General features: G+C 35.4%; 1 protein-coding gene across 1 annotated transcript; it reads right to left on the bottom strand.

Annotated features, from left to right (window-relative positions):
* Positions 1–466: 466 nt before the first annotated feature.
* LOC110746821 (DNA-directed RNA polymerase III subunit 2-like) lies at positions 467–25967 on the bottom strand. The gene is made up of 38 exons (XM_088248131.1): positions 25773–25967; positions 24482–24554; positions 23316–23532; positions 23042–23150; positions 22813–22934; positions 22050–22142; positions 20176–20248; positions 20009–20099; positions 19860–19912; positions 18400–18464; positions 18005–18110; positions 17784–17894; positions 17036–17095; positions 15755–15793; positions 15585–15635; positions 15366–15464; positions 14594–14653; positions 14399–14491; positions 12647–12748; positions 10367–10477; positions 10129–10245; positions 8303–8419; positions 8036–8116; positions 7157–7261; positions 6997–7077; positions 6772–6903; positions 6631–6675; positions 6266–6343; positions 6054–6193; positions 5844–5934; positions 5546–5664; positions 5331–5466; positions 5123–5253; positions 3055–3199; positions 2692–2776; positions 2509–2612; positions 1366–1494; positions 467–894 (listed from the first exon to the last, which is right to left on the bottom strand). The coding sequence occupies exons 3-38, from the start codon at positions 23366–23368 to the stop codon at positions 844–846; spliced, it is 3378 nt and encodes a 1125-aa protein (XP_088104257.1). The 5' UTR covers positions 23369–23532; positions 24482–24554; positions 25773–25967; the 3' UTR covers positions 467–843.
* Between the last annotated feature and the right edge of the window lie 193 nt (positions 25968–26160).

Below are 26160 nucleotides of genomic sequence, written 5' to 3'. Positions count from 1 at the left end.
ATACATAAATAAGGTAGATGCCACAAGTAGGCAAAAATACACCTCCATGTGAGAGGCACGTGTTTAATTTCTGCCATGTAATTGGACATAAATGCGGATGTGTCCTTAAATTGTGAGGGGTATCAAACTATGGGGATCAAGCCGCTAGAACTAAAAATGACATGGATCAAAAGTAACTTTTTGCAAATTATGTCTGATCTGGATGGCAGAGAAATTTTGTAGGTGCGACTGACTTATGCGGAATTTAAAGCCCACCTTGGTCAGTGAAGTAGTTGCAGCGAAGAACGTCCCTGTGACTTCTGTGAAAGACGCAGATGTAAGGACTAATTTCTTCGTAACTGATATTTGGGAGTCTCACCAATGCCTCGTCCACATGTTGATATATTCATATTTTACTTTCGGTTTTATGCCCTTGAGAGAGACAATTTTGAGGGTAGGGGTGCATATATATTAACTTATTACTGTGTACTCAGAATAGGCGCCAAAGCCCTTTCTAGAATAAATGATACATTATTTAGAAGAAAAAAATGTATACATTGAGAGATACAAGTTGTTTCCATTTGAGAAGAACAAAGTATACGGCACATACTTCCTGCCTCTCTAAGCAGCAACAAAAGATGAACATAAGCGGGGCAGAGAAAACCTTGTGCCAACCCTCTTCACCATGCCCATCCCTGTACCACATTATGCGGGTTTCCACATCTGATGGCTAGCTGGCTTTAGAATGGAGCATTTTTCATTTTTCGGTATGACTCTTTAGAATAGAATCAGTAGTACGGAAAACAGCAAAATCAAATCTCACTTTCAGTTTGTTGACTTGGTGCTGTCAAGAAAAGCCATACTTCATGCCTCAGCTAGTTTTAACCGAGGAACTATGTTCATTGATTGAAGTTCCTGGAAGCAAGCATTCAACAGTTGAAAGGTTACTTAAGATTGAAGCTGTGAAATGTAGGGAAACTATTGACATGCTGATAATAGGGAAAAACAACAAAAAGAAGAAAAAAAAAATTCAGTCAAGTTATGTCTATTCTTAAACATCAGCATGCGGAACCATTACCGACATTCTTTAGGGTATGCTAATTAACCATGATAACTTGCTCATCAGGAAACATATAAAGAGGCAGTTAAAACTATATAAAGAGCCATTTTTGCAAATCAGGAAACATATAAAGAGGCAAATTTTCAGGTTTTCTTTTGGATCACAATTTTAAGCGGTTAATTAGACAAATTAAATTGCAAACCCACTATCTAACTCAGAATGTTATGTCTTACTATACTAAAGGGGATGTTAAGAGACCTTCCACAAACAGGGGATGTGCCAGCTTGGATAAGCAAAAGAACATTCAATGAATTGCCAAGCTTTACCTGAATCAAGAGCTTGCAAGCATAGGGAAGCTTCATGGTGGAAATATTATCCCCATTTTTACATGAGGAACAAATTCCAGTTTTCAGCTTATGGTTGTAATAGCCCAACAAACCACACACTCTGCAAACCTGAGGCAAAAGCAAATATTAGAAGCTACAATACAATTACAATGTCGTGTCTGAGATACCACCTTTTGAAAACTTTCAGAAAGGTTATGGTTTTTCATAAGATTGGTTTGCTTTATGGAAGATCCAAAATAATATAGTGGGTCCACAAATATCAAATCCAACCATTCAAGTGTTACACCGTCACTGAAGTTTATCGGTAATTTTGACACAATATCACTCTGAGCTGATTTCTACCAAAATTACAACCTAACAGGTCTGAATTAAGTAATTGCACCGAAGAAAAAAAAAAAAGAAGAATGTCATGTTGCAGAGGCACGCGATGCGTACCATGAAGAAATAAGTTAGCCCGAAACTCTTACTACGAAGAAGAAATCTCCCTTTTTCGTTTTTGAAAAGTTTTAGACAAAACGCCACTGTTTTGTCATTGTGTTTCTTCATTTTAATAAAATCATGTGGTTCATTTATGCGTTGGTCTTTTGGTTTGTGGCTATTATGTTTTAGTGCAGTCAAATAAAAAGACTAGATTTGCTCACTACAATATTTGTTGCCATTGGATGTGAGCTTGATTGTTGAAATTCGTGCAGAGGGTAGACTAATTAAACTTATCCTGGCACATTATGTATGGTGATGCTGAGAAAATACATTCTCAGTAAAAGAAAAGGTATGTTGATATCAATAAAGAAAACTCAAAAGGGTTATACTGACATTTCGAATTTACTTATTTGAGAAAGCATTTCAAAAAAGGCATGTATTTATTATTATTATTTTTTGGAAGTAGTATTTAAATATTTGATATCAATAGCAAATATTTTAAGCCAAGAAAAAGTATTTAACTAGTTAGATAAAAACTGAAAGAATTCGGACCGTCCACCAATGGCTGAAAAGTTTTGTAAGTGTTGGTATGTTTGGTTTTTGAGACGGCAGAGTAGGGATGACATCATAAAATGGCTTATTGACATGCAACGGAAAATATCTGGAAGGTAGATTTATTAAAGAAGCACAAGCAGTAAATACCTGAACTTCAAAAGGATCACTAGAGATCATTAGGCGTTCATAAAGCAACATACTAGCACCATAAGCAATCAAACAATCACGCTCCATTTCACCCACTCGTAGTCCTGGTAGATGAATAACATTAGAACAAACAGAACTGCTTAACGTGAAATTAATTTGATATATCAAAGATAAAATCACAACCTCCATTTCGGGCTTTTCCCTCAGTAGGTTGTCTAGTTAGACTGACTCGGGGACCGCTTCCTCGTGCATGCATTTTATCTAGGACCTGAACATCATGTATTTATATGATATCATAAATATGACGTTGAAGTTTTAATGATCCGTAAATGTAAACTGCGCAATAATTAAAGTGTTTGATACACTTAAAATAAAATATGCCATGTTTTATGTGATAGGAGTAAATATTGTGAAGAAACTAATGTCTTCCAAGAAGCACGTAAAATAGCCATGATTGAAGATCAAAACGATCGTAGTGATAACTTTGGAAGGAACCGAAGATTCACAAGCGTGTAAAATAGCCATGATTGAAAATTGAAATCTCACCATATGTTTTAACTTCTGGTAGTAAATTGGTCCCATGAATATATATGCCTGTAATGGGCAACCTGTGATACCTGGAGGATAAACACATGCATTAAGACAGTTTCTTTCGTATGATATAGATCTGTCTAAGCACATGGAACACTGTTAAGGAGCTCCTTTTAATTCAAATTAAACATAGTGAAGACCATAATTGTTTTAGGTTTTAGAAGCATAAGATATGACTCCTTTTTTAAGTATATTAAATATAAAGCTTCTAGTTGACGTTCTAAAAGTACATTTACAGTCAGTCATACAATTCTTTAGATAAACAACAAATATGCAAAAAATAATCATACTTCATAGCATATCCTTTAGAGCTCGAGAATTACAGGATTTAAGCCAATAAGTAAAACTACTGCATCATCTATGTCCAGTAATTTTCAGAATTTCTTAAGCCACAAGACTACCACTTATTATTAGCTTGTAATCTCATGTCTTACAAATCACAAAGCACTCTTTTTCAGTTCTTTTAGTTTAGATATAGCAACCACAGTACCATCTATATATTTACATGTAGTTTCTAAATTTAGCAATTTGGAGCTTAACAATGGTATATATAATTTATAACTACAACTTTTCCCCAGCTTAAACTAATGCATTATTAATAATTAAGCGTTGGTTCCCACAATGGACATCTGTAGATTATCAATATTAACTATGACTGAAAATGAATGAGAGCTGATGATCTTAGGCTAATGTAATTCAATTTAGAAAATCACATTGATGTACAACCTACAAACGCATCTAGATATTAAATAGTTCAAAGATTAGTAAAATACGTAATATTTGAAAATTCTTGAAAATTCAAACTATAATTATGATATGATAGCACTAGAGGAACCAAGATGATAATGTTGCTGTGTAGCCAGATTGAAACGAGAGAGAGAGAGAGAGAGAGAGAGAGAGAGAGAGAGTACTTCATAAAGAACCAAAATGCAACTATGAGGTAAGTTGTTCGTCCATTCAAATTAAAATTACAATATCCAAGATGGTCTAGAAAGATGAATTCTTTTGAATCAGATAAAGCCTGGAACATCTGGATTCAACTTAATCTCTTATAAATTCAAGGTAAATTTAGGTTTTAGCCACAAAAAAAATTTCACTTTTGGAAAAAGCCAAAGCTTTTTCAAAAAAGACAGAAAAACCTCTCAACTTTTAAATCAAAGACATGCAAATGTAAAGGATTTCTTAGGGAATCAAAAAATAAATAAGGGCAATTTTGTCCATTTTGGCTTCTTTTACAAAATTTCTCTCTCCTATGGGTTTTTCCAAAGTCTCCCTAAATTCAAATAACCAATCTTCGGATCTTTTAGCATTGCAAGAAAACATCTAGCATATCAGACACTGCTATTTATTCAGAAAATGATCTAATAGACACTTTAAAACATTTTCACGTGAATAGGCAATACAATCCATCAACTGACCCAAATGATATGAGACCTAAGACCTACATAATGATTTGTGTTTAACAACCAGGCTTGGATTTTTTTTTTTTTTTTTGGACCTGTTATATACTCATAATCCTTTTATTCATTAATCTCTTTTCTCATTTTTGAAGAAATGGAAGCCCAACCACCCTTTCAGAGGATGGGCAGGGCACCCTTGAAATGGAAAACCTAATCTGCTATGAATTAAGGAATACTTTAGATTGAAATCTTAAAAATAAAAGAAACGGTAGAAATTGAAAAAAAATAAACTATTAGAAAACAATATAAATGGTACGACTTTGCAGTTTCTGAATTATCAATCAGAAACAACATTGCTTACGAAACTCAAAATAATGAATAGTGAGGATACAGACACACATCCTGAACATGAATTGACCCACTGAAAACTCATCCTTAACATCAGTTTCAAATGATCACCTCAACTGCCTCTTGAAAAAAAATTGACTTGCAGTTCATATTTTCTAATAACATAACCTATATTTCAAGAATGAGTAATTGACCAAACCTCATATTGACTCGATTTGCACATGATTGATAAAACAATGAAATTTACGATAAGTAGTTCTAAAAGAAGGAATTACCTTGGAAACCCATGAGGATTCATAATTAAATCAGGGCAAATGCCACGCTCAGAAAACGGGAAATCTTCCTGTTGGACAATGGTACCACAAACACCTTTCTGTCCATGTCTGCTACTAAACTTATCACCAACCTGCACAAATGAAAATATATTTTAGAGGATCCTAAAAGGTAAGCACAAGTATCTTAGATGACAAAACAATCTCTTGCCTCTGGTCTGCGAGTATGACGAATTAAGAATTTGAAACATAAGTTATTATGTTTATCAGAACAAAGAGCCACTTTATCGACCACACATGATTCCCCTTGAGGCCCATCATATCTTTGTGGAACAGACTTAAACTCGCTGCATAAGAAAATGGGTGTAAGGAAATGATACAATCAGAATCCTAGTTTGAATATGCAGGGCAAACAAAGTAGCCAACCTATCATTTAATGCAGATTTAAATTGCCCCCTTGTGACAATAGGGACCTGTTTATTTATTAAGATGTCATTTCGTCTAATAATTTCCCCAGGTGCAGCAAGCCCATCATCATCCAGCACCTATAAGAAATGCAATTCAAGAAAACTATAAAGATGTTGACCAAAATGAACTGGAGAAGAGACATATAAAGACTGCAGTTAAACAACAAATATAAGAAGTTAAGATAATTGCACCACCACACCATGTAGGTAGAGGTACAAGGATTTAAGGAAAGGGAGGGAAGAGGGCTTTGCATTACCCGCATCGGTCCAGAATCAAAACCATCTCTATTGGGCCTCAGTATTCTGTCTTGTGTGTTATTATCATATTTTTGATTCACCGCGCAATACCTACTCAGAAACATCTTCTGTAAGTAACCATAAATATCTAAACACTTGAGCAACCAACAGTGTACGGCAAAGTTGTGATATTGTTATATGCAGTCACCAATGACAATGAAGTTGGGTACCTTTTCATATGAATACAACGACCAAAACCACGATCCAAAGATGCCTTGTTCATGACTATTGCGTCTTCTATGTCGTAGCCACTATAACTCATCACAGCAACAGTTGCATTCTGCCCAGCTCCAAGTTTATCATAGCCCACCTGAAGAAAAAGTGATTAATTTACCAACTACAGTTCCAACAGCGACCCAAATAGAGTATAGGGTATACTAACCAACTCAATGGTCTTTGTTGTCAATAATGGCCGTTGAGGATACACCAGAAGGTAAAGCAATGAGTCCATTCGATGTAGCTACAAAAAAAAAGGCAAAAAAAAAAAAAAGGTCAAGATTATGGTTGTAACTTGTATCAATAATGGCAAGAAATATGGCTGAACACAGGAGCCCTACGATGAAAGTACATAACCTAGTTTTGGTAACTTTCAATGCGCAAGAGGAAAACAAACATAAAAAAGGGTTAAGATCACCATGGAAACATAAAAAAAAATCTTTTCTAAACGACTTTAAACAGCAAGGGGGAAGAAGGGCCTCTTTCTTTGGCCAAAGGGGTAAAGGGGCCATGTACTAATAAACCACTTGCCTGGTTATATGCAATATTTCCCATTGCTTGCTTTCCCATTGCACACTATATAAAGACCAAAGGGCTCAATTAGAATCATACAGTTAGAAATTTGGGTAACCTGAAAAAAATAAAATTTATCACAGAGTAAGACAAGAAAACCTGGTACGTATTTCTAGGAGACTGGTTGTGGTGAGGATATGGAATTAGACCAGCAATAACACCTAAGAGGGTTAAAGGCTCTATTTCGATATGTGTTGTTTCTGTTGTTGCCTCCTCTTCATATAGAGCAATCTATAAAATGATAATTATGAATGTTGAGTAATTGTCTATCAAGTACATCACAAAATGAAAAACTTCATAAGTAAGGCTTAGACAGGAACAAACCAAAGAATTGTTCTCCTCATTAACATCAAGATACTCAATCAACCCGTCACTTAAAAAATCATCAAATGTGCGGACTCCAGCCTTAAAAAGCAAAAGATATTAAAATATCAGCTTTGGTAACAATTATTTTGGCAGGAGAAGCAGCTAAAAGTATATTCACCTTCAACTCCAGCATATGATGTTCTTTGACCCTTGATATGCCCTTATCAGCAATAACTAGCGGACGACAAACTCGACCACCATCAGAAGCAATGTAAACACAATGCTGATAAAATTCTTAAATGTGTCAGGTATTTAATCATAAAAACTAGTTCCAGGGAAAAAATAGCAGAAACATGAATTGGAGACTACAATGATAAATTATACTTAAAACGTTTTACTTTCTATCATTACAGGTGGAGAGATCAAACAACATAACAATTCTATTCAAACTGCTACAACATTATAGATTGTTATTATATGCATTTCCAGATTTGCTTCATAAATTCTAATGGGGAAAGTGATGACAGGTGGTTGACTTAATGTTGCCAAATTTGCTTCACAAATTCTAATTGCGGAAAGTGACAAGGACCATAAGGCTGTTCAATCAGCTGTACAGGAAAAAAAATTTGGGTGGCAACTGAGCTGGAATTGTATAGGTCCAAGAGAAAAAATAATTTAGCGGTGGTTTGAAAGGATTTTATTTTTTTCAGCATTGGACAAGCTGTATCTTCAGTTAAGGCACAGGGATCTTACTAGAGGAGTATCAAGTCATCATCTGACTCTACTCGATTATAATTGAAAAGTTGGGAACCTGGTACATTTAGGTTTGAAATGGGGTTAGAAGTTACAAATTTCCTTGCATCAGAGTCACGTAGTCTCAAAACCTTCCTACATCAAGTCAATAATAGCCTCTACAGGCTCACTAAAGGGGATTGAAGATGCCATTGCCCACAAAGCGCATGCCTTGTAAGTGGAAAAGAATCACACGTAGTAGTTTGCAGCTATAAAAAGGAATTAGAAGAGGAAGAAAAAAGTAATTTGGAAGTTAAGAATTTACCTGTTTTTCATTGACAAAGACACTTACAAACTCCCCAATTTTCCCAGCTCTACGCAACTTTCTCATTGCAGCAGCAAAATGCTAAGATTTAAGAAAAATTATTGAATGAAATAAGTATCTATCACCAAAGAGGAATACACAATGGCACCAAGTCACTAATACATAAATCATATAACAGAAACATCATCTGCAAATTTTTCTGGCAGGACACCCCATCACACCTGGCCATTTTTGTGACTGGCAAACAAACTGAACAGCTGTTATTACCTGTGGCTTCCTATGCTTTCCAAGGATGTTTCCGTTGAACAAAACTAGAAAAGAATATGGTGTGTGAAGCTCCTCTCCTGATAGTACTTCCAAGCCTTCAACACCCAAACAGTAGCACTATTGCACAAGAAATTAAATAATACAAAGTGTAAGCCTTTCGCACTAAAAAAGGAATAAACTAAAAATTAATATGGCCAGTGGATTAGCTAATGCACATACAGGAACAATAAATGTTCAGTTCTTTCTGAATATCTTTTCAAACTATAGGGGATATCTGCTGAAGCTAGATATTATCTACAAGTCCAATTGATTTTTTGGAAGTCAACAAATTGCAGGTCTTTATTTAAATCAGTTTTCAGGAAAACATATAAAATCCTGTCTTTTAATTGACAGAAAAACATAATAAACTTTTATTTTCTAACAAAAGATTATTTTGCTGAAACTACAATTCTGGTCCTTATAATTTTAGGCTATTTACTACTTAGTTCCAACTTCTCAGTAATTTTTTTTTTTCATTCAAGTCCCTGTAATTAATAACTGATGCAATTAAGTATAAATCAGGATTTTCCTCAGTTAAATTAATGGAATGTGCACGTTCTGCATACAAAGTTATTATTCGTCATGTTGAAAAAAAAAAAACACCCAAAAACTGTACTAATGAACCTTCTATGTGGCTTCATTGCATATATACATTCAACTTTTTAATCGCTTTGAAAAGAAACTATTTATTGATCAATTTTTAAAGAAACACAAATAGTTGTGCACAAGAAGTCTGTGGGACCAAAATTAACCACGTCTTGCTACGTGTCTAACGTGAATGAACAAGACTAAAGTGCCCTCACACCTTTAACTGGGTTAAACGGACTGTGAATTCAGAATTGTTTAAAGGGGCCCAATGCAAATTAAGAAACTATCGACCCTTCCATCAGGCGGTCCTTGGCTAGCACCACACCATAATGTCCCCTCACCTCGAGGTTTGTTCATCTTACAGGGTATAATCATCACTCGAGAAAGGTGGAGATCTTTTGCTCCAACAAAGATTACATCAGAACTAAACAAACAAGGACAGACATACACAATACAGCTGCAGATAGATACAAATACCATCCCACGGACATGCACATTCTGTCAATTTAAATGATAGAAATCTTGATTTGATCTTTATTTCAACCGTTATTAATTGCAGTGATTTCATTGAAAAATATTAAAATAATAGAGGCCCAAAACAAATTTAATCCTATAAAAACATTTTTGTACCACAAATTAATATATGTATCCAAGAAATTGCAACCAAATTATAGTACCAACATTAGCACAATAATATACTAACCTATAACGAACAATAATCAAATATCTAATGTATGCATAAAATGTAGGAATGAGAACTATACTCAATTTTATTATTTAGCATCTACTACCCAGAGTTTTCAAACGCAAATTGAGGCCTAACTCAAAATGAGGCGAAAGGGAAATGCCTCCTGCATCCCTTTGAAAAGCCAAAATGCCTGAAGACTTGGACATTTTGATGAAGCGTGTGCCTCGCTCCAAAAGGTGTGTCTTGTGCACACTAGTTTCTTAGAGCTTGGGATTTTGAAAAGATAAAGAGAAAAAATAAATAAATAAAAAAACCCGTTCTCCTTCCCAATAACAGCAAAAGAAACCTTAACAATTCTTCAACCATATAAGACTTAACAATTACACATGCAAATGCAGAAGGTACTGCAATTATTAAATATGCCATCATTTATTGTATGATGCAGCACAATAAGTGAAAACAAAAATTACACCTCCATGGGTATATCAAAAATGTGTGATGACGAGCATACCAGAGAAATTAACGGGCTCTCCTCTTCATCAGTTGTCACATGAGTCATTAGGGCCAAGTTTTTAATCAGTCCGCAAGGTTCACCTTCTGGAGTATCACAAGGGCAAAGCATGCCCCACTTCACCAAAAGTAATAAAGCAAAAGCAAAATACCGTAAGTACAAAGATACATATATATTCAGATATCCATCATGTAAAAGGTGACAAATTTTCAAAGCATTGCAGAGACATCACCCATACCTGGCTAGGTTGTAAAGCCCTAGGTCCACTTACTTTCCGTGTCTTCTCAAATTGCGGCTTGATTCTGGTCATATGGCCTAGACACCCTATAAAAGATAACCTCGCTAACACCTGCCATAAGAGGGACTTTTACGAATCAAACCTGAGAGAGCCTAAGAACCAGAGACTCAAGAATTTATTTTTTTATTTTTTTAAACATGCACCAAGAATTGATTTTGTATTTGTTTTCGAATATATGTAGAAAAAGGAGCAGAAGAGAAGATCGAGAATATGTCCATCTTTTTTTTTGTTCAGATAATGACAAGAAAAAAAAGTCAAGAACTCCATATGAACAAAGCCTCCAGCCCTATAACAAAGCTGAACGAGTTACAATCAACAAAGCTCACAGACATCAAGATGAATCACACTAAAGAAGATATCCCAAAAACTCTTAAACAAACAAACACAACCAAAAGCGAAAAATCAGACTTCATCCCAAATAAAATCAACAGCTTACACTCTCACTAAAAATTATACTGTTGCCTTTTGTTTGATAGGGAATGATAATTTTTTTTTTTTTGGCCAAACTACATAAAACCCCCCAAACTATAGGGTCATTTTCAAGTTCATACTCACCTTTAGGGACATTTACGAGTACATACTCAAACCCCCCCTCTGTTACACAAATCGTTAATGAATCTGTTAAATACTGATGTGGCAAATATGGGTCCTATTTTTTAATGAAGCGGACTCCATATGAAAAATTAATAATAAACATTAAAAAAATCATAAATTCTTTACAGTTATTTTGAAAAAATAAAAAAAACCTAAACGGCCAAATCACTCATCACCCAGCCCCCCTCCCGATCGATCTTGCTGCCCAATTCTGATGAAGACACCCACCACAAGATTCCTGATTGCACAAATGATAAAACAACTCCACTTTTTGTCTGTATTAGTTAGTTGAGACTTGGTTAGGTTAACTCTTTATTAACTGAGAGAGTCTATATTGAGGAGTGAGTTGAGAAATCATATCCTGTTCTTTGTGAAAGAAATAATATCATTGCTGTTCTTGAGATATTGAGTTAAGGTTGAAGGCAGTTTCTATCGGCCCAGGGCCCCTCCTGATCGCCCATCGCACCTCCCGATAGCCCCAAAATCTCTCAGCCCAGCGCCACCCCTCTTCTCCAAGCAGCCCCACCCCAGTCCCATCCCCTTTCCCTCGGCCCCTCTTTGTCTCTCCCTCTCTCTCTCTTACATCTGGTTCGGTCCAATTATGCTAACACACTCATATCCCCACCACCAAGCCCCATACCCAGATCTGCAAGTGGCTAGACTCCAGATTGTGAAACAAATGCAGCAACATCCAATTTTTTTTTTTTAATGATCCAACCATTTGGATTAATGATCCAACCATTTGCAAGAGTAGGGGATTTGGCTGGAACAAGATGGGTTGTAAAGCTGGGATGGGTGGCCTAGGTAAATTATTTAGGGATGCGAATGGAGGAGCTGGGTGGTCGTTTGGGTGGCTTGGGTGGTGGTTTTGGTGGCTGGAGTAGCTGGGTTCGCTGGGTAGGGGCTTGGAGGAGATAATTTTTAATTTTTAATATGATTTTAATTTTTATTAAAAAGTAGAGAATTTTTTATTATATATTTGTCCACTTGGAAGTTCATCTCATTAAAAAATTGGACCCATATTTGCCACATCAGCACTTAACAGATTCATTAACGGTTTGTGTAACGGAGGGGGCAATTTGTAGGTTTTCCAAGGGTCGTAAATGTCCCTAAAGGTGGGTATGAACTTGAAAATGACCTATACTTTGGGGCTTTTATGTAGTTTGTCTTCTTTCTTTTTTTTCAGAACGAAGTTACTAAAACAGGATGTACAAGAAATCCATAAATTGCCACACAAAAAAGAGGGTAAGAAGATTTGCCCACATTTTGGGAGGGGATACCAATGAAGAGATAATTAACAACTCGACCTTCCGTTTTTTGAAGTGGCCATCTTGTCCACTTTCTCTGTATTTTTATTGTTTTCTAGAAATAATATTTGCCTTTTTACTGGCAAAAAATTCTAACATTATTGAAAGATTCTAGAAGATACATACTACATATGCACACATGTCTACAATAAAAAGACATGGTTTATAGGAGATAGCACCATAAAAAATACAGCGTAAATATATATATATATATACACAGAGAGAGAGAGAGAGAGAGAGAGAGAGAGAGAGAGAGAGTGAGAACATGGTTTATAGGAGAGAGCACATTTCAAAGCAACGTAGATGATGGGAAGCAAACCTGTGTCATTCCTTTACTGTCCATCTTGAACCGTTTTATATTGAAGTTTCCGGTAGATAAGGTTCTTTCAAGGCCATGGGTAATACTATCTTTAATTATGCACTGCAGTAGGAAAAAATAAAATAAACAAAAGAGAATGAGAGATTTAAATTTACATTAAAATTCTTTAAAATGTAGATTCATTCAAAAGAAATTTTTAACTCCGAAGTCCAATGCTCATTAAGGATAAAACAAGATCTCTGTTACATAAAATGAAATGATAGTGATCGCAATCAAATGACTAAATGACTTCCGAATTGGTTGATTTTTTGCATGGTTGATCCTTGAAGGAGAGCCTTGAATATAGATGGTTCAGATCACTAGATTGCAAAACGAAGAAAGAATGTCGCATTTTCCTTACATGCAAACATAATGATTCCAATGATTCCACAGCCCACCATGATACCCAGAAATGAACCCTCTCCCACATGTATTCTTTCTCCAACCCCTTGCAACATGAAGCAACCTTCTGTTCTACTCCATCCAAATAACCCAGAAAACAGCCATTAGAGCACATTTAACAGAACCACGCCATCTTCATTCCTCCCAAAAACTTAAGCCTTTCACATTGCAAAACCACACAAGATTCTGGTATAACCCACCTCAATTTGAACTCCCTAAACAGCATAAACCATAAGAATGAAGAAGAGATGATAAGTTCCTCCCAAAGCACCCTTATTACAAACACAACAATGGGGAAATTATGTGCTCGTTTAATGACCAGGCCTTTTTTGTTCAAATTTCATCTACTTCTTCTCCCCAAGGTACCAAATATCGGCAACCAATCTTCCAGTAAAACCCAAGTGTCAGTAATCGAAAGGGGCAGAAGGTCTACCTTTCCAGACTTTTCTCCAATGTTTCGGACAAATTTCAGTAATATAGAGTGTTTCAGTAGAATTTCACTGTTTTTTGTAGAATTTCTGACAAAATAAGTAGATTTTCAAGAAATGTTCAGGGATCTTTAGTAGAATTTCAGCAAATCCAGCTGAATCTTGGATTAGTTGCTGATCTAATCTGAGAAGTTTGAAGAAGATAAATATGAAGTTGGGCGTTCCATTGTTTCTTCTCTGCCCACCTCAGGACCAAGAAAGCAACCCCTAGCCTCATCAAAGCTCAAATTTATCAATGACTCCTATATGCTCCTCCCTTGTGTTTCTTCTGTAATTCAATGTACTGGGGTGTTTATGGTTATTGCTCTGCTGTTTCATCCTGGATTGCTGGTTGTTTCTTCTTCAATGAAGTTTGCTGTTTCTGCTCTTCCTAAGAGAGTACCTCTTAGTTGTTTTAAATTTTATCCTTAATATTGGGCCTATCAAGTTTGGGCTCCTTTCCACTCAGGGTTACCTTCAATTGTAATTCTATCTTTTATGCCACTTCGAACCTTTGGCTCTTTTAATGAAGTAATTTTCGAAAGAAAAAAGAAAGACAAAGATGAGAAATTTACACGTCTAGTTTTTGCAATATAGATTAGTATAACATTTCCTAAGCCTATCTCTAAAATTTTCATGTTTCAAAATAGATGTTCATCATTGTTTAGTTTTCCCTGCCATTTCCACAAATCTGGACTACTGAAATATCTACTAGTATCGATTTTTTAATTGCTTCTTCCTAGTAAAAACATCACGATGCGTAATTATCAATGGTTGTTATCTGGATTGTAAAGAATACTCAATTGAAAGATTGCAGACTATATTAATAATTCCTAGCAGATACCTGTGCAAAGTCAAAACGGCTAGACCTGCTAGGCTTTGTTAATATGTTGTCTACAGCCTTCTTAACTTCAGCAATCATTGTCTTGAACAGATCCTAAGAAAATAAAGAATGAGGGAAGAACCACATGGAAACAAGTAACAACAAACTTTCAAAACCATTTTGTTTAGAATAGGAGAGCAATGAAAGCACACATACCTCAAACAAAAGAGAAATTAATTGGCCAGATAACTCAATCCGCTTGTTCCCAACATAATCCTAACATCAAAAGGGGAAAACTCATGTTTTTTTATCTGATATCTGCATAAACAGAAGCAAAAACACAACCATAGCCCTGACGAAATGCACACACACACAACTACACTCAACAATAACAATCAACACAGACACACGACAATATCAAGTTTTGGGCCTTTCCCAAAAAAAAAAAAAAAACCCATAACTTGCAATGGCGGAGCTAGGGTCACCAGCTCACCTACAAAAGGAATTATCAAGGTACAAAAAAATTTGGCAGCTTGATCTTTACAACATAAAAAAGGACGTGTAATATAGAGGGAAGTGATTTAACACCCTTCATGGAATCCTCAAAGATGCCATGGTGTCTCAGTTATAAACTGGTAGTGAATGGAGAGCTCTTTGTTATTAATAAACCAACTTTAGCATGGATGAAGATCTCAAGTGAATAAAGCTGCAACATTATGAATAACATATGCTTTAGCATGGGTTTCAAACAATCAGTTTGTCCACCCAGAAAGAAGCCATTCCTATAAACTTTTTCAGTGTGTACTTCAGCAAACGCGATTGTCTTGTTGCTTCTTTCAAAATGTTCAGGATGAACTAAAATTCAGAGATTATTTTCTTTGTTTTCATTTTAAGGTATTGCTAACATAAAATCAAATCTGGTTTGGAATGATCAAATCTCATTTATTAATCATAAGGAATGGAAGAGAATTTGGAGTGAATTAACTACCTTGTCATCCATTGCATCCTTGTTTAAAATTGCATCCATTATCCTTCTCAACATGACAGCAACATATATGCATTTTGGACGAAAATTGTCCTGACACACCTACAAAAAACAAGAGGGGCACAAACAAATGAAGCATGTTATAAGATGTTTTAAATTGAGAGAGAGAGAGAGAGAGAGAGAGCGTGGGGGGGGGGGGGAAGGGGGGAAGGAACACCTTACCTCAACATTAGCAAGAAACACATCTTGAAGAACAGTCATTACTCTACCGTCCTATTAGAATAATGGAAACAATTGAAGCCACAAATAAGAAATTAGAAAATTTCAAAAAAAAAGATAAACTCAAAAGAACAATGACACATTTCAGCAAATCAAAAGAAGAAATAACTAACATTCTCAGATGAAGCACCAGCAAAACTGAACCTCTTCACCTGAAACATGAAGCAGCAAACTACTAATTTAATACGCAACTGATTCCCATTTTAGGTTTTTTTTTTTTTTTTTTTTTTTGGCAAAAGGTCACAGCTAGCATTTGAAAAGAAAGGAAATAGATACTAGAAATAGTTACAATTCATTTCCACAAATAGACAGAGATAGAAATTTAGAAATGCAACTGTAAGATATTTAGACTTCAATTCAGAACAGATCAATGGTGGTGGAGATGTCTTCTTGAGCAGGACTCACTTGGTGTTCTGCTATTCAAATATTGGAGTGCAGTCTGAGTGGGTAGCACTCCACCATTATGGAGCAAGGTTCACTTAGCTGCCTCTGGAAATTCATCTCTCAGGTTTCCCTTTTTTCGCACAGGGGTCTAACTTTGTGGTGGGGAATGATTCTAAAATTAAATTTGGAGGGAGATGTTTGGCTAGGTTAGTTTTCTTTTGAGTCTTCAATCCCCCACTTACATCGGCTTTCCACAATCCACAAAGTTGTTATCTCATCCATTACTCTAAGTAAAATTCTTTAAATTTCATTTACTCTAAGCATTATCCAGGAGCTATAAGAGGCCTAAATTCCTTGCAGAGCAAATAAGTAAATGGTAAGGTATTTGGGGGCCATGTACCCATAATAACAAGAAGTACCAAAACCATTAGCACACCACACTATAAGGCACACTGATGTTTTCAATCAACCTTCCACAAAGATATACCACTACATTGGTCAAGGAAGGGCACACCCTACCACACAAATATCTAGGTTGACAGTGAAAGGGCATAAGCTTCCTATGAGTAGATGAAATCTGCATTACATGGACCTTTACTTCACCTTGGCCTGGCCATGTCAATACAACAGGGAATTGGTAAGATCATGGCTTACTAATAGGAATACTACGAATGAGTGAAGACCTGACGGAACAAAGATGTATTTGGCACTAGTGCATGTACTCACATCCAAGAGCAATGCCCAAATCCATGTAATGTAGATTGATAAATAAGAAATAAACAGGAAAAGAGAGAGAGAGAGAGAGAGAGAGAGAGAGAGAGAGAGAGAGAGATTGAAATAATAGCCCCCACATTAATTGCAAGGCCATATGCAATTTCAGAGCTGTTTTGGTCTCCATTGAAAGAGATGTATCCCAAAACAATAAAATTGATGCTTGAACATCTGAAGTCTGTTTCCAGATAATAAAATGAAATCATCACAATTCAAAACAAGGGTACCACACAGAACACCTTTGTTTCAAGGTAGGCCAAAGCTTGCTCTTGCTTATGTATACCTTCCTTTGCACAATCCTGAAATTAGAGAAACAAACTCAAAAGATGAGACTAATACAGAAAAGGACGTGTTTGCAGGCCCAAAATGTACAAATAACAACTGAAAAAGGTAAACTAATAAAAAAAAAATTAAAATGTTCACAACAATGGGAGTGCACCGGGCGAAGGCAATAGTTTTTGAAGAGACAAGAAGACACAATGTTACAAATTTACAATTTATGAGATGGAATATCTAAGTTGGGAACAACGAGATGAATAAAACTCAGTGCTTTGGGCTGACATATGTGCTTTCTAAGCGTTTTGAGGTCTTTTAGTTTCAATATTATAGAAAATTGCGGTATTTTTTTTTTTATTTTTTATTTGGAGCTAGGGTTTGGAAAGAGTATTTAAACAACTTTTGGTGGTTGTGATCAGACTGATCGTATTATTATCAATAAACCTCAGACTTTTCTCTTATCTTTGTTCTAGGATTGAACGCTGATTTTTTCCTATTATCCTGATGCTCGTCATGTTTTGAGCTCTATTATCCTTTTTCTCCATTAAAAAAACTGAGCCAACACAACTCAATCTAAATGGGCCAACCCAAATCAATAAAAAAAACTTGGTTAGGTTGGGTAAAAAATTCATCATTTACTGTGCCAATTCCATTTCTAGACAAAGAAGCTAATCATTTGCTTACATTACTTGACCACGACCATATTAATACCTCAATAGATGGCATTAGCAGGGCAGCATATCGAGGATCTCTTCCAACCATCTGTACTACTTCTTGATCACTCTCCATTCCCATAGCCTTCATGACCACCATAATAGGAATCTATAGAAAAGGTTTTTGAAAAGAAAAATAAATTACAGTAAGATATGACAGTCACAAGATACCATGAAACAAAATCTTAAATTTCTTGAAATGAAATGTGGCATTACAACCTTTTTGACAAATTGGTTAAGCATCAAATAGATCTTCTGATTTTCCATCTGAATAATAGTTTTGCTTTTTATTCTCTCTGAGCTGCTCGTAACAGATGCATTTAAACTAAAACAAAATGAAAGGTTTATGAAAAAATATAATTAGTAAAAATAATCAAAATAGAAGGGACAAAACGGTGAAATAAAGGTTCACCATCATCTTGATACATACCTCACCAAAAACGAAACCAAAATAGAATTCTATTTTATTTATAAAAAGAAGAAACCAAACTACTTCTATCTACCCCACGACAGCACCCAAATCTAATAAAACAACAGAAATAAAAATACCCTAAAGCCTGGACTGTAGACAGGGAACACCTATAGTAAAGAAAAACAAAGAAAGAAGAACTCACTTCCCCTTCTTGTCCATATCAATGATAATCCTGTTTTTTGAAAGTTGTTCCTGCATTAAAAGCACCTGGAAGGGATTGCAGTGTCATCATATGCTGAAACAAAAAACTATGAAGAAAGAAGGAAATAAAAATAAAAAATAAAAAAATTGGCCGTGTTTAGCCAGACTGCATAGAGGGGCTCAGATCGTTGTCAAACGGTTTCATTACAAGTTGTTAGTCCGGATAGAAGACGCTTGGAACTCAGAGTCTTCGGGGTTGTTTACAGTACTTATTTTGTAGGTTCATAGATAAGTTCTCTCTCCACCTTTTCTTGTCACAAGATTTGGAAGACTAAAAGTACCATCTAAGGTACAAGTATTAGTTTGGATGAATGTTCAAGGAGGAAAAAATACTTCAGACATTAATCAAAGGAGAAGGACTAATGTTAGTTTATCTCCCTATTGGTGTATTATGGTTTATGTGACAACAGGAGGCTGAAAGTATAGAACATCCTTTTCTCTCCCAATCTATTGTGGGAAGCACTTCTGCCATAAGAGCTTTTTCTGGGAGTGACTTTACTAGAAGCACCTAGCAGGTGATTCTGGAATCACACATTTATGTACTTTATGCTTTTTGAGGGCACAAACAAAATTCTTGTGCAAAAGTAAGGTGATTGTTAAATTTGAGTTGTGTGGATGGAACAAAATAAAAGGATTTTGTGGAATTAAATTCACTAGGCATCCTTTGAAATTTGGGATACACCTTTTTATTCATCTGGATTGGCAGGCAGCTGTTTCCATGAGATGCCATTTAGTTTATACATTTTGCAATGTTAACTTGAGATCCTACCAAACATTGTGTGAAGTTTCTATCTAGCAGATAGATTGTTCAGAAATCTTTTATGTATCATCAGTGAACAGTTTGTTCACTGTGTTTGTATTATATAAATAAATTATTTTGTATCTTCATCAACAACATAAATTGCATCAAGAGGAAAAAACCAAAACATGAAAGCTAAAGAATCTGACAGCAGCGCACTGCATTCTAACAGCTAGATCTGCGCAACAGCCAACACAAGAAAAACAAAAGCAAACTCGAAGGTGCCTAAAAAAATGCAAATTGAACTGTTCCTCAAAATGTATAAGAACCTTGGGGTTAGCTCAAGTGGTGAGAGAGGATGGGGAATAGGATAAGAATTACGATAGGTCAAGGGTTTGATCCCTTCCAATGTAACAATATATACATATACATATACATATATATATGTGTGTGTGTGTGTGTGTGTGTGTGTGGGTGTGGGTGTGTGCGGGCAAAATAGCTCAAAAATGGAAGGGAATGAAAATTCATGGGCCCCAGCTACTTCATCAACTGTTTTATTTTTAATGGATAAAAAATAAAAAATAATAATAAAGTAACAGATTATGGTTCAGTTACCATCCCATTTATTGAAAAGTAACAGATTATGGCAGAGAGAATATTACCTTCTCATTTCCCTTGATTATGAAGTATCCTCCAGGGTCGAGGGGGCACTCACCTACAGACATGCACAATCATTATAGAGCAGAACAAAGCATGGAGATGAAAAAGGGGGGCAAGAAACAAAGTGAGTTTTATTTTGTTCTGCACAAACCAAGTTTGGCAAGTTCAGATTCGGTTTTCCCATATAGGGTGCAGGAGCAACTCCGTAGCATAATAGGCATCCTTCCGATTACGACACCTTTCTGCCAAAAAAAAACTTCATATTATATCCAAATACACATTTTCAAACAAATCTGTCTAGAAACAATTTCTAAATACCTTCTCCACTCTAGTCTTTTGATCATGACTTCCTTGAATGTACTCTACATCGACTTTTATTGGAGCAGAATACCTATAATTTACAGAAATCAAATTCAATATGGTTCAGTTATGTGCATGGAAGTGAAAAATAGGCATGAGATTTGTATTTCAGACAATAATTGTCTAAATTGCAAACAGAAGAGAAAAAGGTTTACCACAAGGTACCGATAAAATACTATATACTCAAACAATGCAAGTTTTAAAGGATACGACCCATACTGACCAAGAGGAATATTCCCATAATGTTGTTCAATTTCAAAAGCTTACACCATGCCAGCTTTTTGTTTTAAACTCGTACCCATCCCAAATGACATCATCTGGCTTGTGTTTTTTTAAAAAATAAACAACCAGACAAATAAGGAGCTGAGGCCCCTTTCTCATCTAATAATCAGGTGGAATTCTTTGGAAAAAAATGAAATCAAAAAATAAAAACCAAGTTATCTGATTAGCCATTTTGCAAGGATATTTTGGCATTCAGGAGGAACTCAGTGACTTGGCGGAGATTTCAATAGGACTCCAATACCATATTAAACTGTTAATATCCTTATTATGATTGAATGACAATTATTACCCACTGACTAATTAATATGCATGAATGACACTGAATACTGTTCAAGACCATGGAGTGCAGTCTACAAACAATAATGCCCTACGCATAGCAAACAAAGAAAGACTTCATCAATAATAGAGGCCCAGAGAAGCGCAGCCAACAAATGCAAAAAGTTCATAATTTCTCTTTTTTAAAGTAAAAATAAATAAATTTATCATTAAAAAAACACACACACACACACAAACATGGGACAGGGAGTGCACTGCAACAATCCTAAAGCATCTGTGCATATACATCTATCTGAAAAAAAAGTTCAGCTGTAAATATAGCAGCCCAACCAACACTTATGGCCAAGAACACACAGATGATAAATAGCTGTGGAAAACCATCACATAAGGTCATGAGCTTCAGAGTTCAACGCAGAAAAAAAAAACTTTAAAAGTTGCAAGGACCAAGTCCTTCGCTAATTTTTAAAAAGAAAAAGAAAAAAACAACCATTCTCACTAGAAAGAAAAAAATTTCAAGAACAATTACAGCTTGAGAAATTGTCAGACACAAAAATCAATTTTCGACTAATCTGAAATTAAAGAAAGAGGGATAAGAAATCACTACAAACAAGATAAATTTTTATTTAAAAAAATTCTTTAAGAATAAAGTTCACAAAAAAACCTACAAATTTGGAACTCCATGTAGAGAATCATAACACACCTAATATTTCACGGTATAATTTTTGTTTAAGCCAACAATAAATTTCAAGACCTCAGTACAGTTTAGTCTCTTTTCTATTTCATTATACATTTTAAGTAATATTCAGGATGTGACACAGCTACACAAGGTATACATGATGCAAAACCAAGGCTCCGTTTGGATGAAGGTACTTGAAAGACAGGATTAGGACAAGAAAGCTAAATGTGCTGTAATAAAAATAAAAATAATAACTATAAAACATAAGATTGAATGTATTTGAAATAACTAGATGTAATACATTTGAAATGATTATATGCAAGTAGTCATTTGGAATCTATATTCTTATTCAAATCTTAGCATACATAGATTGCACTAGTCTAAACAAACAATTTAACCTTATAATGTCATCTAAATCCCTAGATTTAAAATCACTTCAACCAAATGGAACCCAAAGGAGAATAAAAACAGGGAAACGAATAAGTAACTTCTATTAAATTGGACAAACCAAAAATACGAAATCACAAATCGCACCACTGCGATTAATAAAGTGCAATCCAGTACAAATTAAATGAGAAGTCTATCAAACAGATCTTACGTCATATCAGATAAGCGGCATGTATGGGGAGCAATCTTTTCAGTGACACCATCCATTGTAAGCGAGGGCTCACCAATAGAAATATCTTTAAACCTGCACAAAAGGAAAAGTGGATATTAAACTGCCTGAAATGTTCTTCACAAAAAGGACAAGTACATATTAAACTGCCTGAAACGTTCAAACCCTTTAAACAGCCTTTATATAGGGTAATATTCACTTTCCAGATTTCTGATACAATTTAACAGAAATTAAAACAAGCCTGGAAAGACATGTCTCTGGGTTTTAGCTCTTTCTTGCCTTTCTCTGTTTACTGGTGGGGAATGGGAACAGATTTGGTTTTAGGAGACTTCGCAGATAGGGAAATTTCCCTTGTGCACATCTTTCCCGTGACTTTATAGACTTCCAACTCTAAAAGTGCTCCAATTGCCAATAAGTCTGGGGATTCCTCATTCCCAATAAGCTAGAATGTTAGTTTTTTACGAAATTGAATGATTTGGGGTTTCTGTAGCTTTTCTTCTATTTTAGAATGTTCCTTTACAAGTCAATAGACTGAATAGAAGATCTTGGAAACAGCTTACATACATTTTAATTGTTTCATTTGTATGTATTTTCCTGATGAAATTTCATCACTGAAGTTCAAGCAATGATATTAGAGATAGATTACCAACTAAGCAAGCACAATCACACAACCAGGAAAATTTTATTCCTACTAAAACAAGGAAATACGAACCATAAGAAAAATCAATAAAAAAAAGTACTCAACCTGAGGTAAATACTTGGATCGACGCCAGACACAATCCGATCATTGGCACGAACAATTTTCTTGATTCCCGTGTTCACAAAGTAATTAAACGAGTCCAAATGTTGCTTTACCAGCCCTCTCACCTATATATGAATTCTTTTAAACTACCGAATGCAAATAATAACAATTGCAACGATGGCAATAACAACAATACCAATATTTAGAAATAAATATCTGACAGTATTCAAACCTTTAGAAACTCCGGCAGAAGTGCGAATTTGTCCGTGGCAGATTTGATAGGAGCGGCAAGGAATTCCTTATCAATGGCCGAATGAGGAATTTGCTTTCCATCATTAGACCTAATTTGAATAGTAAGAGATCGAAAATTAGAATCACACCAAGCCCTAAACGCTTGCAAGAAACTGTTATTGATAATCAACAAATAACAATTTGTACAAGATATATATATATATATATATATATATATATAGAGAGAGAGAGAGAGAGAGAGAGAGAGAGAGTACTTTTGCTTCTTGTTCTTTGGAGGGTCGGCCGAGGAGTCTTGTGCAACGCCCATGGCCGATGCCTTGTTGAAGGGTTCTAGTTGTTAAGACTTGGTGGCTGGGCAGTTGAATTTGGCTGGGCACAATTTGGTGGCTGGGCAGTTGAATTTCGCTGGGCACAATTTGGTGGCTGGGCAGACACGGTCCGGATTGATTCGGTTTTACTCTCAAACCACAGCTGAACCAATAAGAAAATAACGGTCCGGTTTGGTTCGAATTAGCCTAAAATTAAAATGAAAATCGAACCAATCCAAACCACTTGTAATCGGATTGGTTCGGATTGGTTCGGCCGGTTTGTGCCTAACACAACCATGCATTTTTCAACCTGCTCTTACATTATAATGCTAATATTTTGTCATTATATCTTTTCATTCCATTCCATTAAAGGCTAATACAACAACATTCCATTTATTCAAAAGCTGTCCAATGTCTAGCATGCATCTAAGTTCACAATTTCCATCAAAACAAACATTCTCAAGTTCATAAGAAATGAATACAAGATGATAAAACTAAGAAAAGAAAGGATGCCCAAAATACAAGTTCATGATTTCCATTTATCAAAAGCTGTCCAGTTTCCAACATGCATATAAGTTCACAATTTCCATCAAAACAAACATTCTAAAGTTCATAAGAAATGAATACAATATGATAAAACTAAGAAATGAAAGGCTATCCAAAAAACAAGTTCATAATTTCAATTTCATTGAAGGATGCCCAGTTTCCAGCATCTGTCCCCATACTGCACATAAAAGCAGTTTCAATGAACACAAATTTTAGGATACAAGATGATCAAAATAAGAACTGAATAAGAAAATTACCATATTTGCAAACAACTTAAGAAAACAACTTAACCTCACTACTAACGGTCCCTGAATTATCCCAAAAAGTTCTTTCCATCCAATAGAAACCATTTAACAGCACTTTGTCCATCCAAAAGGAGTTTTACCAAACAACAGCTCATATAAAAAGATTCCAAAAGTCCACCAATCAACATCACTTTGTCTTTCTCAATCAATTTAGTTTACAAGTGAGATTATAATCTAGTCTATGGTTGCTAGCTTTTATGATGTCGGTTTGCACAGCCAAAAAATTGAAAAAAATTAAAAACAGAGAAACTAGTTTCATACCTATACCCAAAATAGAAGCAGCAGATGAAGAAGAGGTGAAGGAGGACTTCGTCAGCTCAGTGGCTCAACCCGCCTACACAGAAGACAAATAATACCAATATGAAATGATAGATGCAGATAAACATATATAATCAAAATACGAGTAAGCATGCATATGTATTCTATTTAGGAAGGTTGAAGAAATTTGTTTGAAGTCCTTAGCATCCCATCCCAGCAGCTCTAAAAATGCGAAAAAGTATGGACCCATAGTGCAGAAGAATGGCTTAGCAATTACAGGCTGACAGACAGAACACAGAAGTATGGACCAAACCTATATCACAAAAAGGCATGATTGTACAGACCTCAACTTTCAGATTAAGCTAACATATTCAATAGCACCTCATTATCAAATTGCTCAAGAAAATTTCAAACCTTTTCTCATAAAGAATAGCAGAGACGCAAAAGTCTCAGGCTTTATGTCCCTGTTTTCACGAAGCTGGTACAGCTTGTGCCGAAACAAAAGCCTCCGAAAACTTCATCATCAACCCAAAATCACAACCCACAAAGCCAATTTCACAGAACTAAATAAAGTTAATGTCTTTCTATTAAACAAAGTGAGAGGGGCATATACATACAGGGTCTAAGCATCGGTGGCGAGACCAGAGAGTTGATGTAGCAGCAAGTGGAGTGGAGAAATCTGGAGGGGAAGAGACAGTATGAGAGGGAGTTGCGGCTAGGGTTAAGAGACAAAGGAAGGAAGGCTATGTTGCACCGATACGGATACGGGTACGGCGATACGATACGATATGCCGATACGGCAAATCTCCAAAAAGTAGGATACGGGTACGGCACCGATACGGCAATTAAAATAATATATATTTAAAAATAATAATATAAATAGAATAATTGATAATTGATATTTCATCCATAATATGTTCAAAACATTAACAAAACACATAACTTCATTCAAACCTCCATAAACAAAGCACAAATTAAACAAAACACACAAAATACAAGTATCCATAAACAAAGCACAAATTAAAACATTAGAAATCACTTCTCAAAGCTCTAACTTCATTCATCACCGGTAAATATTTTAAAGAACCCATCAATTCATAGGCAGCTGTTTCCAAAATATTTTAAAGAACATATTATATACCCAACCCATATAATATAGCATATACGTACCTATTATCTAATTAACAACAATTCCAACTTCACAAACTACCACACAACAATTTTTAAAATTATATACCCAACCCCAACTAACAAAACAGCAAAGCAGCTTATTAAAAGAAAACAGAAAGAAAACCTTGAGCTGCTCTGCTGCGTAAGAAACCCCAAATGAATCTGAGATGGCGACGGCTATGGGTGCGACGGCCAGGTGCGACGGCTATGGGTGCGACGGCCAGGTGCGACGACGCTGGTGAGTTCTCTTCCTTCTTCCTTCTTCCTATTTCCTTCTTCCTCCCTCTTCTGTTTTGTTTGCTGTTTGAATGAGACCCAAAAAAACCTAGCCTCTCGACATAGGCAGAGTGTTTGAACTTCTAAGTTTTAATTTTTTTAATATGAAAAAAGTTAATTTATTATATTATAATTATTATTTAATGAAAATTTTCAATTCAATACTTAATTAATGACAATTTGTGATATTTTGAATATTTGTGTCTTTCGCTTTATATATAGATAGATTATGTGAG

Source organism: Prunus avium, chromosome 2 (assembly GCF_965620075.1).
Source record: "Prunus avium chromosome 2, drPruAviu1.hap1.1, whole genome shotgun sequence".
NCBI classification, from domain to species: Eukaryota; Viridiplantae; Streptophyta; class Magnoliopsida; order Rosales; family Rosaceae; genus Prunus; species Prunus avium.
Note: the sequence above shows the minus strand (reverse complement) of the source record. Positions and strands in the feature narration are given on the sequence as shown.

What these genes read in the sequence shown, in the direction of transcription:
- LOC110746821 (XM_088248131.1), bottom strand. Translation starts at nt 23,368, where the DNA reads ATGGGCGTTGCACAAGACTCCTCGGCCGACCCTCCAAAGAACAAGAAG. An exon ending in TTCTGCCGGAGTTTCTAAAG is followed by an intron (nt 22,935 to 23,041) that starts GTTTGAATACTG and finishes ATTCATATATAG; the next exon opens with GTGAGAGGGCTGGTAAAGCA. An exon ending in TTAACCAATTTGTCAAAAAG is followed by an intron (nt 17,895 to 18,004) that starts GTTGTAATGCCA and finishes CCTTTTCTATAG; the next exon opens with ATTCCTATTATGGTGGTCAT.